Source organism: Carassius auratus, chromosome 45, assembly GCF_003368295.1.
Source record: "Carassius auratus strain Wakin chromosome 45, ASM336829v1, whole genome shotgun sequence".
Lineage (NCBI taxonomy): Eukaryota > Metazoa > Chordata > Actinopteri > Cypriniformes > Cyprinidae > Carassius > Carassius auratus.
The window spans coordinates 3,886,373-3,903,209 of NC_039287.1; the positions used below are offsets into that span (position 1 = coordinate 3,886,373).

A 16,837-nucleotide genomic window follows, 5' to 3' on the forward strand; every position below is an offset into this window, starting at 1 on the left:
AAAATGAAAAATCTGTCATTTACTTATCCTCATTTCATTCCAAACCTGTATGATTTTCTTTTTTCTATTGAAAAACAAAAGAATATATTTGAAAAAATAATATTCTGAATATTTTGTCCACGTAATGGAAGTCAAATTGGAAGCGTTAACTCTTCGGTCACCAACCATCTTCAAAATATATTATTTTATGTTCCACAGAAGAAAGTAAGTCATACAGGGAATGACATAAATGATAGAATTTTCATTTTTGGATGGACAATCACTCTAATTTAAATTGTTGTTTTTTTGTCTGCCTGTTTTAACCTCCATGATGCTTCTTTTGCCACCTTATCTCAAAGATAATCAGCCACACTCTTTCTAACACACTAACAAACACACTCACACAGTCAGAGCTGTCAGTGAGCCAAACCATATGCAGTAATCCCTTTGTATTCACAAACCCATCCAGACAAACAATGTGTCTCAGCCATGTCCCACCCCCAGCACCCCAGACCTAGGCCACCTGCAAACTCTTCACCATTCATGCAAACACAAACCAAAGGATGAAGACCAGCAAGGTTGTGTCAGTGTGTGATTTACTGTAACATCTCTCTCTGACACTTGTTCATGTTATGAATTTTATATCTATTAGGAAACTGGTAACCCGTGTGCAAATACTCTCCCTCCAGTTTTCTTCTTCTCTACACTCCACTCATGTATTCTCCAAATCCTCCACAAATCCCCCTCACACAGGCTGAGATGATAAGTGATACTCTTCTGTTGTCGCTTGGAGGAGACAATGCTCAACAACTGTGTTCAACATCATCAATCTCAGAGGACATCCATCACACAAACAAAAGATGAAGTGAGCAGGGGGGTATGTTTGTGAAATGCCTGTTTGCTTACTTTCTTCTCTTCTTTTACCTCCATTTTCATTTAAACCTCTGCTTTCTCTTGAGTGAAAACATCCACAGAGATGCAAGTGATATTGGAGCACAGAAATGAGGAGTGGGAGTGATTTTATGGAATTGTGATTGCATTACTTGTTGCTTTTTTTTCAAATATAAGATCTCTCAAAGTAAGTTTTAGTTGCATTATGCTTTTTTGCCTGCTTGTCAATTTACCTTTGAACAAAAACTAAGTTTGGCACAGTAAGCAGGATTTTGAATTGACAAGTTCCTGTGGCAATCTAAAGACATGGTGGTCAAAGCTGTAATCCATTCCAAATGGATGTTCTTGACGTGTGTTACTTTAATAACCTGTTAATCCTCAGACTGTTTGTAAGAGGGGGCTGGTGGGTTTATATACAATTTACTTGAATAAACCATGGTGTTTCATGATTGGCCGAAACAGGAAAAAAAATCAAAAACATCTCACTCTCACTAATAAGTTCGTCATTGGATGCTTTAATAAAAAAAAAAAAAGCTTAGAATGAATGCCTTTTATAATGCTTAACATGGCTGTTTTCTGCTAAAATAAAATAAAACTTATGTTCACATAAACCGGTGAGTAAAGGGAAAAGCTAATATTGTTTTAATCCGACTTGTTGAACCATACACGCTCAATCTATGCACATTATGTTTTATTTTCAGTAAGCGATGGGTAAATGAATTTTTTTTGTAGGTATAGGTTTTTGTAAACACAAGAATGAGCCATGTGTATAGAATGTAAGAGGGTCAGATCCAGCTGAGATTGTTGTAGACCACCTCAGGTTAAGCTGACAATGTCCTGAGAAGACCATCAAGATTATAGCTATGAACACCTGTTAGAGATCTTCAAACCAGCCAGTGTGACCCGCTGCTCTGACATTTACTAACTTAAAAAGGAATATTTAGAGCCTATGAATAACCAGCCTGTTCTACCTGACAGATTAGATGGTTGGTTTTTACAAAACATAATTCTGACATAATTAGTAGCTCCTGTGCCAGCTAATAGTTTTAGTAGATTCTGCTGTCACTCTAATAAAGAATTACAATTATTCTTACTGTGCGAATAGGGTAAAAAGCTACAGATCTTGTATAATTTATCTAACATTGATGCTTTAAATAGGATACCCAGTGGCCAAGTTTGACTTAGTAGCCTAACACATGCCAAAATGAAAGTGTCAGCTTTCAAGTAGTAACAACATGTCTATATTTGCAAATAGCCCACACTATCTTTAATAGGCTACAGTGATAAAATTCACATGCTCACTGTTTTTCCTATTCAAACGAGTCATTTAACTGAAAGGCATATGATATAAAAAAATTAATCGAGCATGAAAAAATATGAATCTTCAACGCAATGCCAATATTTCATCATATCTTAGCTGTCAAATATAAACGAAGAGTGTATGATTGGCTAATCAATCGTTCTTTTAAGGCAGATCTTTGCAACTGATCAGCTATAAAAGGGACTTTTTTTTTCTTTTTTTATTATTATTATTAACCAAAAAAACAGAAATATACAATAATAAACATTAATTTACATAATAATGCACAGAAATGTACAAACCATTGAATGATTCATCAAAAAACTGAATATTCTTTAAAAATATGACAAGTGTTCCTTGCTTTTTTATTTATAATGTTCTCCAATATAAAAGGGACTTATAAAGTTCCACAAACCGGTCTGAACGATTGAATCACGAGTCGGACAGAATTGGTCCGAGTCATTGAATCGAATATACGGTAACCAATTCGTATCAATTGACATAAGAATTTATGAGTGAGCTATGTTTGGAGTGAACCGACGATTTGGCTGATGAGACGGCAAGTGAGCAAAAGTTACAAATAAAACGCACTGGAAATGGGACACATGAATGATACAATATTACAAGTTTAATAAAACTGAATTTAAAAAACGTTGAAAACTGCAATTTGTTCCGACATACAGCATTGCTTTACTGAGACGTTTCAGGAAATATAAACATGCTGCTAGGCATGGACCACGACCACGAATGACACTCAAGAGTTTTTCAACCGGCTCTATAAAATGAAACCTTCAAAATAACCGATTTGCCAAAGAGCGACTAACTTCTTGAGCGCGAAATTGCTTGGAAGGCTTTGCTACCACCATGTGGCGTAAAGATTAAACACAAAACAAGAAGGCCTGTGTATGACCCACTGCGGCACCCGTAGAGTTACCGTCAAACTAGACGTGTACTTGCTACATTGTTGTTATGTAATTTCATCAGAATCGGGAAATGCGTGTGTTTACAACTCTACACAAAACTCATCGATAATCCTCATCCGACTCCTTTTTAATCCTTACTAATGTGTTCGTATCATAATGTCTTCAGATTTGATGTTAGATTTCGTGAATTCATCGATGATGAATAAGGAAGCGGAGGATATTTGCATCGACCAGGATGGAGAGTGGGGTAAAATAAGTTACATTATCTAGAAATATCCATGACAGCGCGTGCTGCTCGCGATAAACACCAACTTCTATATTTACTTTCAGTAATATGTCTTTATAGGCTAGTAATGAGGTTATTTATGAAGCTAACGTCACTTGTATACAGTATTCATTTTCGATTTGCTGTGGATAACTGACTGGTGAACCTGTCTCTCATCCGTGTTTTTGTGGCTTCTGTTTTAAAATGCAGTTTAAACGAAATTAGAAAATTAAAAAAAATGTGTATTATTAATAGAATATAACAAATACAACTTCGATTATTTAACTTTGTCACTACACATTTGTTTTGGGATTTATTTTATTATACATTCATGTTTATATATAATTCATATTCATTCATATCGTATTTTGAAAAACACAGGTCTAGTTATACTATTAAATTACAGTGTGTCAGTTTTTTTTAGTTTTCAGTTTTGGTTAACATATAAAAGCAACCAGAATTTAAACCAAATTATTTGTTACATCACATCTAAGGGTGAATGGTTGCAGGTAGTTTGACCTGGTTAGGAACAACACAACTCAAAAGATTATGAAATAGATACTTTTTTTGACTCCCTGTACTGCTCTCATGCTTTCAGGACTTTGTTGGTTTTACTTCATTGTGCATCACTGCCTTCGGCTGTAGTTCACAACAATGTCTTTTACTTGTGTAGATATCAGTTTGTTTGATGAGCTGGAGGATCTTGGGAATGCTGACGAGCTTCTGGAGGCTCTGGTGGAGAGTGTAGGCTATGTGAGTCAAACCCCTGCAAAGACAAGCTGGCAAAATCTGTTCCTTGTATATCACATATAGGTTACATTTTTAGTTTTCAAATTGCATTTTGGAAATAGAATTGCATCTTTTAAAGACTGACAAGTTTGTTGAATGCTTTTTTTTTTTTTTTTGATTATAGCTTTAACCAGATAGTTGTAGCAATTTAAGCATATATCAAAAGCATTTTGGATCTACCCTCTATTAGGGCACCTCTGTCCCTGACCTGAACTTTGACCTTGATATCCCAGCGTGGAACTCAGATGGCTGGAGGGAAAACGGTAGCCCACGCTCAGGTACTAATTTTAAGTTATCAGTGGACTGGACACTGAATGTCTATAGCAGGAATGAATTCAGAGTAATTTGCTATTCATGAGACACATTTCAAGTAGCTATTACCAAAATGATATGTATGAAAGCATTTCTATCCTTTTCTGCTCTCACAGATGGTGATGTAAGCATGGACTCACTCTCACCAAACCACACGCTCAGTTCAGTGTCCTCCCCAGCGTCAGTAGAGCCCAACTCACCTTGCTCCACACATGTGAGTCAAACTTTTAACGAAAACCTAAACGCTTAAATCTCAGTGGCACTTGTGCAGGAAACTAAAAAGCTAAAGTAGTTGAAGTCAGTGTGGTATTTAACGTGCCAAATATTGTTATAGTTTGCATAACACATATAGAATGTTAACGCATGTTGTTCTCAATGATGCAACAACCTGTAAAGGGACGTCATACATGCATACAGGAAGGGACGTACAGGAAGCACATTCATGCTTTCTGAAAGTAGATAGATGGGCGAATGAAACTAAATGCAGGGGACTAGATGCATTTTAAAAGATGAACTATTTTTAACATGTTTAAAGAAACATGACCGATTATAACCAATGATTGAATTAATATGCATTAAAACAAAAGGCAGTACTGGGTGGTATCATAGGTGTTCTGTAGCTGTGTTCTGTCGTTTGATATGTGCAAACAATTTAAATAATGATACTGTAATGTATATAGACTTCTAGAGTAGACCATCTGGATTCCCACCCCAGTATTCCCTTGCTTGAGTGCTCTTTCAGTTCTCTTTTTCTATGTAAGGGCTCTGAAGGCTTTTCATGATTTTTTTCATATTGTCTATGCTCTTTTTAAGGATGAGGCACTGTCTCCAGTCTCCTGGAATTCTCAGCCCTCTCCGCTGTCTGTCTGCTCTGACTCCAGCAGCTTTGCTGAGGCACCTGCTGAGAGGAAGCCTTCCAAGAGGACCAGTCAGTCAAAAGGTAGGTGTAGTACATTAATTTCCTCATTTGAATAATTTTTCTAGTCTTCTGTGTAATAAGATGATATATTTGTTCACACAGCAAAGCCTCTCCAGCCAGTGAAGAAACTCATTCAGTTTAGCCCCAAGGTTTCCATTCAGCCTAAACCACTCTTTACCTCTGGGCCCATCTCCCATGCTGCAGCCCCCCTTCAGACTAAGACCATCATCATCCAGCCTCTCCAGACTACCGTTCTGCCTGTAGTGAAACCTCCACAAGTCACCATTCAACCAGTACCCCATACAGGTAATGAAGAACCCCATTCTGCCACACTTTAGTCTGATAAATTCTGGTATGTAATAGAAAGTATTGGTATATTTGATATTTTTATTAACCACATTTTATTCAGTTTCAAGGTGAAATGAGTGGTGTGTTTTAAGTTGTATTGCAGCTCTCTCTTCATTGTTACAAAAAAAAAAACAGCAGATGGCACTAGCAACACATTTGTGTTTGTCCTATGGTGGGTGTCTCGTTTAAAGTCTCTCTTAAGGTAGGCAGGGAATTGTTCTTGAACTGCTGGTACATCCTTTTGGTTAGTAGAGTCTGCCTTGTAGCTTGCCCTAGAAAAAACAGAATAGAAGTAGATATGAAAGACCTGACTGGCTGAGTTATTGACCCGCCAATCACACTGATGTCTTTACACTTGTTTTTATGTGGTGGGTAATTGACTGATAAGCATCAATAGTGTAATAGTGTATCTTAAAAAATATTCAGAGCCATGAAGTCTGTGAACTTTGGCAGTTGCTTTTTTAAATTAGAAATATTGTCTTTAATATCATGTGCATAGACATAGTACCATAATAACAAAATGCTAATAAGATTTATAAAATTAGTTTAATTAAAAAAGTGTGTGTGTGTGTGTGTGTGTATGTGTGTGTATATATATATATATATATATATATATATATATATATATATGTGTGTGTATATATATGTGTATGTGTGTGTGTGTGTGTATGTATATATATATGTATATGTATGTATGTAAAAATATAAAATATTGTAAAATTATATATAAAATTAAATAAAATGCATACACTATTTGATTTGTTTGGAATGTTCTTAGGGCGACTGCTAATTACTCTATTTGTATTTAAATTAGTGCATTCATTCTTGCAATAGTCAGTCTTGATTTATTGTGATTGAGCACAGTAGGAAAAAGTTTTCTGAGTTGTCTGATAAAATGGGTGACTCTGTTTAATGTTGAGTGTTTAATGTTCTGACAGGAATCAGCAAGCTTCAGTATCCGTTTCCTCGTGCGTAGTATAAACACTTACCTCATTCACCTGAAAACACAAATGGAGCAGAAGGCAAAAGCAGCCTGAATTCAGATATTATCCTGTACACTTATCTGAAACATGAGAGACATGATTTTACTGTGTTTTCCAAACCATCACTTCCCACTTAATATTTTGACAACTGTGTGACCCGTTTCTCAGAATGAGGGTCAGTATAGCTTGGTTTGTAAATGTTACTTCACACAAAGCACTACACTATATTTTTGTTTTCTTAGTAGGAGCCTTTTGTGAAAAGAGAGAAGTGCCACAAGCTGCTTATATGTATTGAATCCATCTGTGTGAAACATTGTGGAAGTGCACTTTGAACTGATTGCGTTCTGCTACAGTAATTATAATCGCAGAGTTTTGATGTGAGGTTAATTGTAGTTTTTTGGAAGACTGATGGGTAAGTCAGTTGGTGGCTGAGAGAATGAAAGTTGTTCAGAATGACCCCTGCCGGGGAGTCACCGCAAATTCCTCTCATTTAACTCAACACCAACAGCAACCCATCATGCCTGACAAATTTTGTTTGTCTGTGTTATGTGGAGGTGACGTGTTTGGCTCTGGGTGAAGGATGCTGCTTAGCACAACTGTTTCCTTTGTGATTCAAACAGTTTATTGTTATTAAACCAGTTTGTGCTGTGAAAACTTTTCTTGCAGAGTCTTGTAATTAATGAGATGTTAAGTCTGTAAAAGGGATGAAATATAGCAACAGGTTGGACTCACTTAATTTGAATGGTGAAGTGTTTAAACTCTGTTTTCTCTTGCAGGTCAGCGAATGTTGCTATCTCAGCCTACTCAGGTTGTCCAACTTCAGACACCTCAGGCAGTGCCCACACATGTAGTCACCGTGCCCACACTGACTCAGGACAGATCCATCTCTGTTGTTGGCTCGGTAACAGCATCTCCTGTGGTCGCCATGACAATGCAGAATTCCACCCCTGAGGATGATGTAAGTTTCTACACAAATGCAAAAACACTTTGGGTGCATCTCAGTCACTGATCAAGGACTCATTCGTGAAATCCTTCCAGTGCACTGGAATGTTCGCTCCCTGAAAAATCGCTCAATCCACTGCAAAACTAGGACACATTGATGCTCACTTTGCTCCCTTAAACATCTATAATTAATATTCGGGCTGAAATATTTTATTAATATAAATTATAACATGTAACAGAACAAAGAGAATATTAAAGAGAATGTAAAATAATATCAAAAAGAAATTGGTCCTTCCAGCTGTTGATTAATTCCAGCAGTGACATTCTACGATGCTGTCTAATGTTAGAGATGTTGCTGGAAATTGAGTAATCACTGTCCCAATGTGCAGTGAATACTTACCAGAGACCGGATTCATGCACACGATATACTGATTCATGAGCTCAGGAGCTGATTGAGATCCACCCTTTGTCAAGATCAACCTTTCATTTGGTATTAAATTGGTTAAGGGAGCTTTTGATGTAGTTTGTGATTTCTAAATCATCACTGCATATGATTCCAACAGAGTTCAACTGGCTTAGTTTTGATATTTTGGCAGCAGTGCTAATGTGCTGACAGCTTGCATTTCTTTAATTTAGACTGCACCATCTCTGAGAAGTTGTGTAAGATTGCTAAGCCAAGTCATTTATGTCAACTCACCCAAGTTTTTTTTAAATGTACACTACAGTTAAAAAATTTGCTTTTGGTGAAATTGTTTAAATTTAGAGAAATCTCTTGAAATGCTCACCAAGTCCGCTTCGGGTTTGTTCAAAAATACAGGAAATGTTGTTGAATAAAATGTTGTATTTTTGTTAAAGAAGCACTGAGTGATTTTTGAAAAACACTTTTGATCACTGTGTCGGACTGAATCCCGGAACAAACTGTCAGCCAATAAGCAGTTAGGGGCTGTATTGGCTTTTATCTTGAATATGCTGCAGGCATAGATGGCAGATTCCGCCAAGGTTGTGTACAGATGTGTGGGCCATAGTTAGCAAAATAGGGGTGAGTTCCTGTTGGGGTATGGGCATGTTTGTTTTGATGCATCAAATATCAACATCATTTGGCAAAAATCGCTTAGTGCACCTTTAAGCAGTCAAAAAGATTTTTTTATGGTAGTGTACTGGTAGTTTTGCACATCCCTGTTTAGTATGCACTTCTTCAATTCTCATATCTGCACCAAAACAAGAGCTGCTATTAGGATATAGTTTTTCATGAAAGCCAGATGTTTGAGGTGAAAGTAAAAGACTTGGTGGTATTCCACATATTCAGAATTCCAGTATTCCACAATTAGTTTTCGGTGTCATATAACCTGTGAAATACAGATAACAGAAGAGCAACAATTTTGTTGGCAATGGACTGATGTACAAGCCAACATGATTTGCCTTGTAGATTTGATGGGTCTGCAGTCATAATAATCTCTGCACAAACATTCACTAAAGTGTTTGCAAATATTTAAGTTTTATAGCAATAACTTTAGCTTGGCCTCATTGTGAATTATCTTTAATAACCTTCAAGAGGAATTTTTAAAATCAACTATCAGTGAAGTTGTTGCTACAAAAACGTGCTCTTATCTGGAGTACCTTGTTACAGAACATTTTTGGCCTGATAATTCACTTTGGGTCCACATACAAAAAATTCAAAAGTTACGGACCCTGAAAGTTTGAACACTGAGTGTATTTTAGGCTTTAATTGGTAAAAAAAAAAAAAAAATTCTCAAACTTTCCTGATATTAGCAGCAGTAACAGTATTAACATTGTAACAGTAACTTTTAGACATTTTATGTGCAGATGTGTATAATTTCAGTATGGAGTAAAAACAGCAACAAAAATATTTCCTGTAGCATCAGTTTCTAATTCTATTGTATTTGCTCAGGTACTTACTGTATAGCTTAAGTGTTATTTCCTCTCCTAAAATTGATTGAGATTCCCGAAAAGTGTGACTGTGCAGTACTTTCCACATTGCTTTGTTTGTTTTGGGTGTCTATGGGAACACTGGCTCAACCAATAGCATGATTTTGCTGTCTGACTTCTTGTTTTTCTGTACAGTAGAATGGGGTGATTTGGAAACCTGTTTGATAATAATATTTATTATTTAATAGTGCTACTGTGCTAGTTGTGTGAATTACACACTGTGACTTTAAATAAATATTGAGAACAGGAAAGCTGGAAAGGGATCCTGAATTACCATGGATCTGGTCTTACTTTGATAGTATCTACTCATCAAATGGTTTCTTAATCAAAAGCTTATGTTCATCCAGATGTGCTGTCCTGACATCAGCAAAAAGCCCTACACAGATGTGAAAAATAAATTATTTATAGTTGAGATAGGAGGAGGGGGTGTTCTGGTAGAAATAGGAGAGAGACACATTAGGACCTCTAGGTGAGAACAGGACATAGAGTAAAGATAACGCTGGATAAAGAGGCAAAGCATCTTAAATTGTCTTAATATACCATATAAAGGTGTTTATTGTATTGTCACCTTTTTTAATGTTTTTTTTTTATTTTATTTATTTTTTACAAATAATAATTTGAGATTAAACAGTAATTGGTAAACCCCTGCAGTACTGCTGTGGACTCCCTAGGGGTCATGAAGCTCTTGTTGAAAACCCATTTTCTTTAGGATTTGGCAATGATAGTGAATGTAGGTTTCTGAAGAATCATGTCACATGCAGCTTTGCCATCACATGAATATAGTATGTTTTAAAATATATGAAAACAGAAAGCAGTTATTTTAATTTGTATTAATATTTCACAATATTATTGTTTTTACTGTTCGTATAATCCCTGTGTCCTTCGCAACAGACCAACAGTGAACTCATGCTCTCATCATTTTCCATAGAAGTATTTGTTCCGAAAATACTGTCGATTCAACTGAACTTTAGATTTAATTAAATAGAGTTCAGGATTAGTCTCAAATTCTTGTCCATTTAATGCTGTCCTTTCCACTTTTGGGGTTATTACTGCTTTCATTACCGGTCCCTTTCAATTTCCAAGTTCTCTGGATTGAAAAAAATAAAAAATGCACCTGTGTGTACATAAGTTTGGTTCATTTGTAGGTTGGCTGGCATTGATTGGGAGAGAATAGTGAGGGAGTGGACCTCCATAGAAGTACTGATAAACACAGGCTACGTTGTAAACAAAGCTGGGTAATGTCAGAAATTACTGCTTAACATCAGACTTTTTAACTTCAGTTTTGTGAGAAATCACAGTCTGTGATTGATGTTTAAATCAACAGTATAGTTTTTTACAGTTTTACTCATTTTTTTTCTGTTGATGTATATGTGCCTTAAATTTAGTCAGTCATCATGCAATATTATTTGACAGATGGCATATACTTTGTGATTGATTGACAACAAATTTCAAATATTCAATGGAACGATAAAATTGTTATAAACCGGTTAATGGCCATTTAAAATTTTCGATTCTGTTCGGAACTAGAAAATTAAATTGTTTCTGGTTCTGTTCCTGTCTAAATTTAGTTCATTTCCGAACCATTCCTTGAACCGGTTCAGAGCCCTAATACATGGTAATTCTTTGTCCCACCTATGTGGGTGATACATTGTCTAAGAGCCTTTGCACCAGTAATGACTTTGACTATAGTGTGGGATTATAGAGCGCAGTCATGGTCTAATAGTTAGAGAGTCTGACTTGTAACCCAAAGGTCACAGGTTCGGGTCTCGGGGGTGAATAACCAGTGCTCTCTTCCACCCTCAATACCATGACTGAGATGAGACCCTTGAGCAAGGCACCGAACCCACAAATGCTCTCCAGAAATGGATACCAACTGCTCCGGATGTGTGTTTACTATTGACTGCTGTGTGTTTGCACCTGGATGGATAAAATGCAGAGCACATGCATGTGCATTTCATTCCCATCTGTATGTTTATGTGGTAGTTCATGGCTTGTATGATTTTATGCACAGAATGTATTCAGTCCACACAAGCTGTCATTTAGACTCGGTTGTGAATGTCTGGGCAGAAAGAGAAGCAAAAAAAGTTCACACATTTATAGCAACAGTTATTGTCTCCATATTCACCAGTGGTTTCCTTGTAAATCCACATCTTCTTTGCATGGTGCAATTCCGCAGGTTTCAGATTTTATTGTAGTCTGTAATTCTCAGTTGCCTGATGTAATTTTAGAAATATCAAATTCTCCAAAATAAGTTTCAAATGTTGACATAAATGCTGTTTTTGGAGTTGTGAATTGACTTTAAAGTGTAAAAAATATCTAATGTGTTTAGTATGTAAGCCACGACTCTAGAATGATCTGACATTAAGGGGAATATGAAAGACTCGCCTCTGTAGCCTCAACGTCTGTTGGCTTTCAGAAAAAAAAGAAACTATTTAGCAGAGCACAGCCACATGTTCACTTTCTCTCCTGCTTCTGTTTTTGTCCTTCATTCTGAGCTCTAGACACTTGGTTGGGGTATTGTACTCCTACGTGGCAAACACACACACACATGCTCATGCATGAACCCTTACACTCAATCAAGCCACTCTCTGCAGCAACGAGAAAGGGGAAAAATGGAGCAATGCATTTATACATTTCATTCATTTGGGGTCAAGGATGAGAATTTTTTCCCCTGCTTGTAGGATCATGTATACATACATATACATATATGCATATATTAATACATTGATTTATATGCATGTGTATGTATGTGTGTATATATATATATATATATATATATATATATATATATATATATATATATATATATATATATATATATATATATATATATATATATATATATAATATACACACACGTGTGTTTGTAGTTCATACACAGATGTGAGTGAATACACACACAAACACACACACACACTTACATATATATATATATATAATTTATTTTTTTAAACCTCTTAAGTTTTTTAATTATTTATTTATATATATATATATATATATATATATATATATATATATATATATATATAATCTCATTAGTTTCATTTTAATACACATACATTAATACATTTGTGTGTGCGCGTGCGTGCGTTATTTTATATACTTTTCTTTGCAAAAAAATATGTACAATCTAAATGGTTCTACATATTTCTTGGGGTTTTTTTTTTGCGCACTGTTATGATAGTTAAAATAATAATTCCAACCCACCCGTGTCACAGACAGTGATGTAAGGATTGTTGTTGAACTGTTCTGTAGAAATATTTATTCAGTGAATTGTATCCCTCAATTAAAAGCCAACAGGTTTTATGGGAGAAAATTGTATTTTCAAAAAAAAAAAAAAAAAACACAATCACTTGATGCAATAAATTAGTTTAGACTCAAGTAGATTAAAAATATGTCAGAGTCTATGTTTGTCTTTCCTGTCTTTTTTTCCCCCCTGCGCTAATGTCATGATTGTGCAGCGGTAAAATGTGAAGCCCATCGAATCTGTCAAAGCCCATAAAGAGTTGTTGAGTGTGTGTGTGTGTTTGTTGAGGGTTAGCACAGCTGTGGTTTAACTAGGGCTGCTTGTGGTTTGGCCTCAGGGGAGATTTGGGGTTTGAGGGGGTTTAGAAGTAATTGCAGTGCAAAACTAGCAGGTGGGGCAGGTGTCTTTGAGAGTGTGTGTTTATGTATGACTGCTTGTGAGTTATTGCGGCGTGGGATGTTTGAAACAGCTGAATGCTGATGACAGTGTAGCAGGTTGTATGTAATACTTTGTTTAAAGCAGTTTAAGATTAATGATCTTTGGCAAGACAGCTTGTGCATCGTCGAGCAGATTTCAGTTCCCTGCCCTGGAAGACTAGGCTGAGATTCTTTAGGCTTTTTCTTATGCAAAAAGTCATGCACTACACACTATAAGTAAACCAATATATTACCTGGCTTATTAATTGACCAGTATTGCTTATTTGGTGTGCTGGCAAATGTTTTTTGAGGAAACCGTAGTACATTTTTCAAGATTCTTTGAATAGAAAGTATTATTTAATATTAAAATGGTAATATTTTATAAAATTATGCATGTCTTTAATGTCAGTTTCAGTCTGTTTAAAGCACTATTGCTGACGGAAACTATTAATTTCTTTAAAAAATGCCATGGCCATTTGTCTTTTGAAGTTATACTGTAACAAATGTAGTAAATTGTTATTAACATTGAACACTCTTCTTTCTAGATATTCGATAATCACAGTAAGGGTTGGGTATCGATTAGGTTTTGTATGATACCGGTGCCATTTAGATACTTTTAAAGCGGTACCAGATTGTTGAATTCACAAGCAGTCTGACAACAGACTGCCTATGATTAAGACTTTTGCACAGTAGTTTATGTATAAAGTACGTATAATTAATTTAAGTATATTTAAATAAGTGTAATTAATGTCTTTATATGTGATAAGGGCTAGATTGTCGCTGTAGGAAACTACTGTGGTGTGATGAGCGGTGAACGGAGAAACCGATTGCTTTCTCATGACCTTTTGTAAACTTTATTTATGACTGAACTGCAATATTCTAACAATCTATCGATAAACACACAGTGTGTGTCCTGTGTTTGAGTCTGCTCGGCCGCGGTCTGTGGATTGAAGAGTGTGCTGAAAGAGGGGGAGGAGACCGGCCTGACGCCGGTTTCATGTGAAATTTAAGTGGACTAAATCTGAGGCGATTGCAAATTTGTTTACTGTTTATGGAGCTAAATGCAATAGCCCCGCTAAAAAAGCCTAGCGACTCCTATGCTTCTTGTGTACATTTCGGAGAACCAGGACAAATATTTCAATCGATCGCTCAGGCATTTAAGGGGCACCGAAATCTGTGTTCTTATTTGGTTCGGTGCATACCTGTTCATGTTGGCACCGGTTTTCGTTACTCAACCCTAATCACAGTCTCTCTTGATTAAACTAGTAGGTACATAGTAATGGGGAAGAGGATGATCTAAGCAACTCTGTAATTCTGGGTTACCTCATCATCAGATCATTACCCCCATCGTAAGAGTGTTAACCCAATAAAAATTATATATCACGTACTTACCACAAATATATAGTTGCATACCAGCTAAAACATAAAAAAGATGGATTACTTTTATGATGCATTGTATATCATTGTATGGAAAGGAATTTTGAGAAGATTCTGTAAAAATTCTGCATTTGTATTCCATGGAAAAATAAAACGTATGGGTTTGGAACACATGGGGGTTAGTTAAAAACGACACTGATTTCATTCCTGGGTAAATTGTTCATTTAGTTTGGTCGCATACGCCATCCAGAAACTAGGACATTGCTCCAGAATGCAGATTTAGAGATTATTTGATCTAGGGGAAGTTCGATAATTCTTGTGAGAAGCATATTCTCACGACACTCAGCATTATGAGCAACTCTCTTTAGCACATCTTTTCTAAAGCAGATTCCTTAGGGTAAAATAAACTGTGATGGATCTCTGAAGGAGATGCCAAACAAAGCAGCTTTCAAGCTCAGCTTCAACTGTCATTTTGGTAGAATACTGCTGTATCAGCTTTGTGGATTTGGGTAATAACCATGAGCTAACAAATAAATTCACCAAGAATGTGTCAGAGACTTGGTTGGTTAAAAGATGGTTTGACATGTTTTGATCCTACTTGACTCCACTATTAAGTTTCCCTTGAGTTGTACAGTACAGACTCATATTTGTAAATGCCATTAGTCTGAATGTTGGGTGATAGACCTTTGGTTTGAATATACTGAGGTTTTGGTTTAAGGATATTTCCTAAGTCCTATATGGGACTGAAACATCATCAACATTGTTTCTGCACAATTCCTCAGTAATGATTCATTTTGGTGAACTGTGCCAGCATCCACCAATCCTTCTCCTCCCACCCGATTTGATCGCTATGGTGATTGCACCCCACACACTGTAACCAAACATGTTATTCATTCCCAGGCCCTGGCTGTGGCCCGGTTCCCGGTTTTAGGAGCGCTTTCTCATGAGATGGGAGCATAAACAGGCACATAGAGATCCAAACTGTTGAATCACCAGGATTATTAGGCCCCAGTCTTAAAATAGTCTGGCTGCGAGAACTGTCCCCCTCCCCCCCAACTAGTGGTTTTGGTTTCCCTTTAGACATTTGCAGTAAAGTTATTTTGTTAAACTTCGTCTTTCTTTTTGGTGTGGTCTGTTCTCAAACTTGTCTGTTGCAAGCATCTGACCACTGAGTTTTGTCAAGAGTGGATGGAGGTTTAATTGACCTTGCTTATGTAAGCTTAATTAACTGTGTTTAATTGGGAAAGAGTTTTAATCCTGCTCCAGAACATTTTTAATATGGAGCACACATAAATTCATCACTTAGTTTGTTTTTGTATCTGTAAGTCTCTTATGCTTGTCTAAACTGTATTTATTTGATCAAAACACAGTAAAACAGTGATTATTGTAAAATATTCTAGAAAAAATGTAATATATATTTTTATATATTTTAAAATATATTCACTTATAACTTATATGTGATGGCAACGCTGAATTTATTCCAGTCTTTAGTGCCACATGATCCTTCAGAAATCATTCTAATATTCTTATTTGGTGCTTAAGAAGCATTTCTAGAAAAAGATTCTTATTATTATTATTATTAACGTTGTAATAGAAAGTTTAAAAGAACAGCATTTATTTGAAATATAAATATTTAGTAACATTTCAAATGTTCTGATCAATTTATTTTGTCAGACAATATATATATTTATTTTTTTTAAACAAAAATAAATAAAATTAAAACGTATTTACGTCATTATTTTTGCTAATTCTTTTCCACTTATAATTCCAGCCTGTAATGAGCAACAAAGACATTCTTATGACTTTGAATGGAAAATAGAAATGTGGTCTTTCTCTGTCTTCACATTCCTCTATGCTGGACAGTATGCCAGATGGTCCTGTCTGCTATTATCTTTAGGTGGAGTGTGTGTGGATAGGGGCCATGGGTATATATGGATGGCCAGCCACGCTCAGTTTGTCTTGACAAAATGTATAGCTAGTGCCAAAATTGGAGATCCTAGCTGCAGTCACTTTTCTAATATGTTTGCACTATAATCAATCTTTAATATGACTCCACTATTTTGAAAAATGGTCATCGCTGGAACTGTTGGGATGTGTCTGGTACAAATGCTTGATACAAAGATCTCATTTGTGTGGTGGAGGGGAAGTTCAGTAACAATCTGCCTTGCCTGTGTGTCACAGCTTATGAGCATAGACTAG

General features: G+C 36.0%; 1 protein-coding gene across 1 annotated transcript in view; it reads left to right on the forward strand.

Moving 5' to 3' along the window:
* Nucleotides 1–3,088: 3,088 nt before the first annotated feature.
* The window catches only part of LOC113062974 (cyclic AMP-dependent transcription factor ATF-6 alpha-like), a 31,548-nt gene continuing 17,799 nt past the window's right edge, over nt 3,089–16,837 (forward strand). Inside the window, exons 1-7 of the mRNA XM_026233091.1 lie at nt 3,089–3,340; nt 4,032–4,111; nt 4,338–4,425; nt 4,576–4,673; nt 5,273–5,399; nt 5,481–5,684; nt 7,486–7,667. Of these exons, the coding sequence (XP_026088876.1) occupies nt 3,250–3,340; nt 4,032–4,111; nt 4,338–4,425; nt 4,576–4,673; nt 5,273–5,399; nt 5,481–5,684; nt 7,486–7,667 (870 nt within the window). The 5' untranslated portion in view covers nt 3,089–3,249. The remainder of the gene's footprint in view (nt 3,341–4,031; nt 4,112–4,337; nt 4,426–4,575; nt 4,674–5,272; nt 5,400–5,480; nt 5,685–7,485; nt 7,668–16,837) is intronic.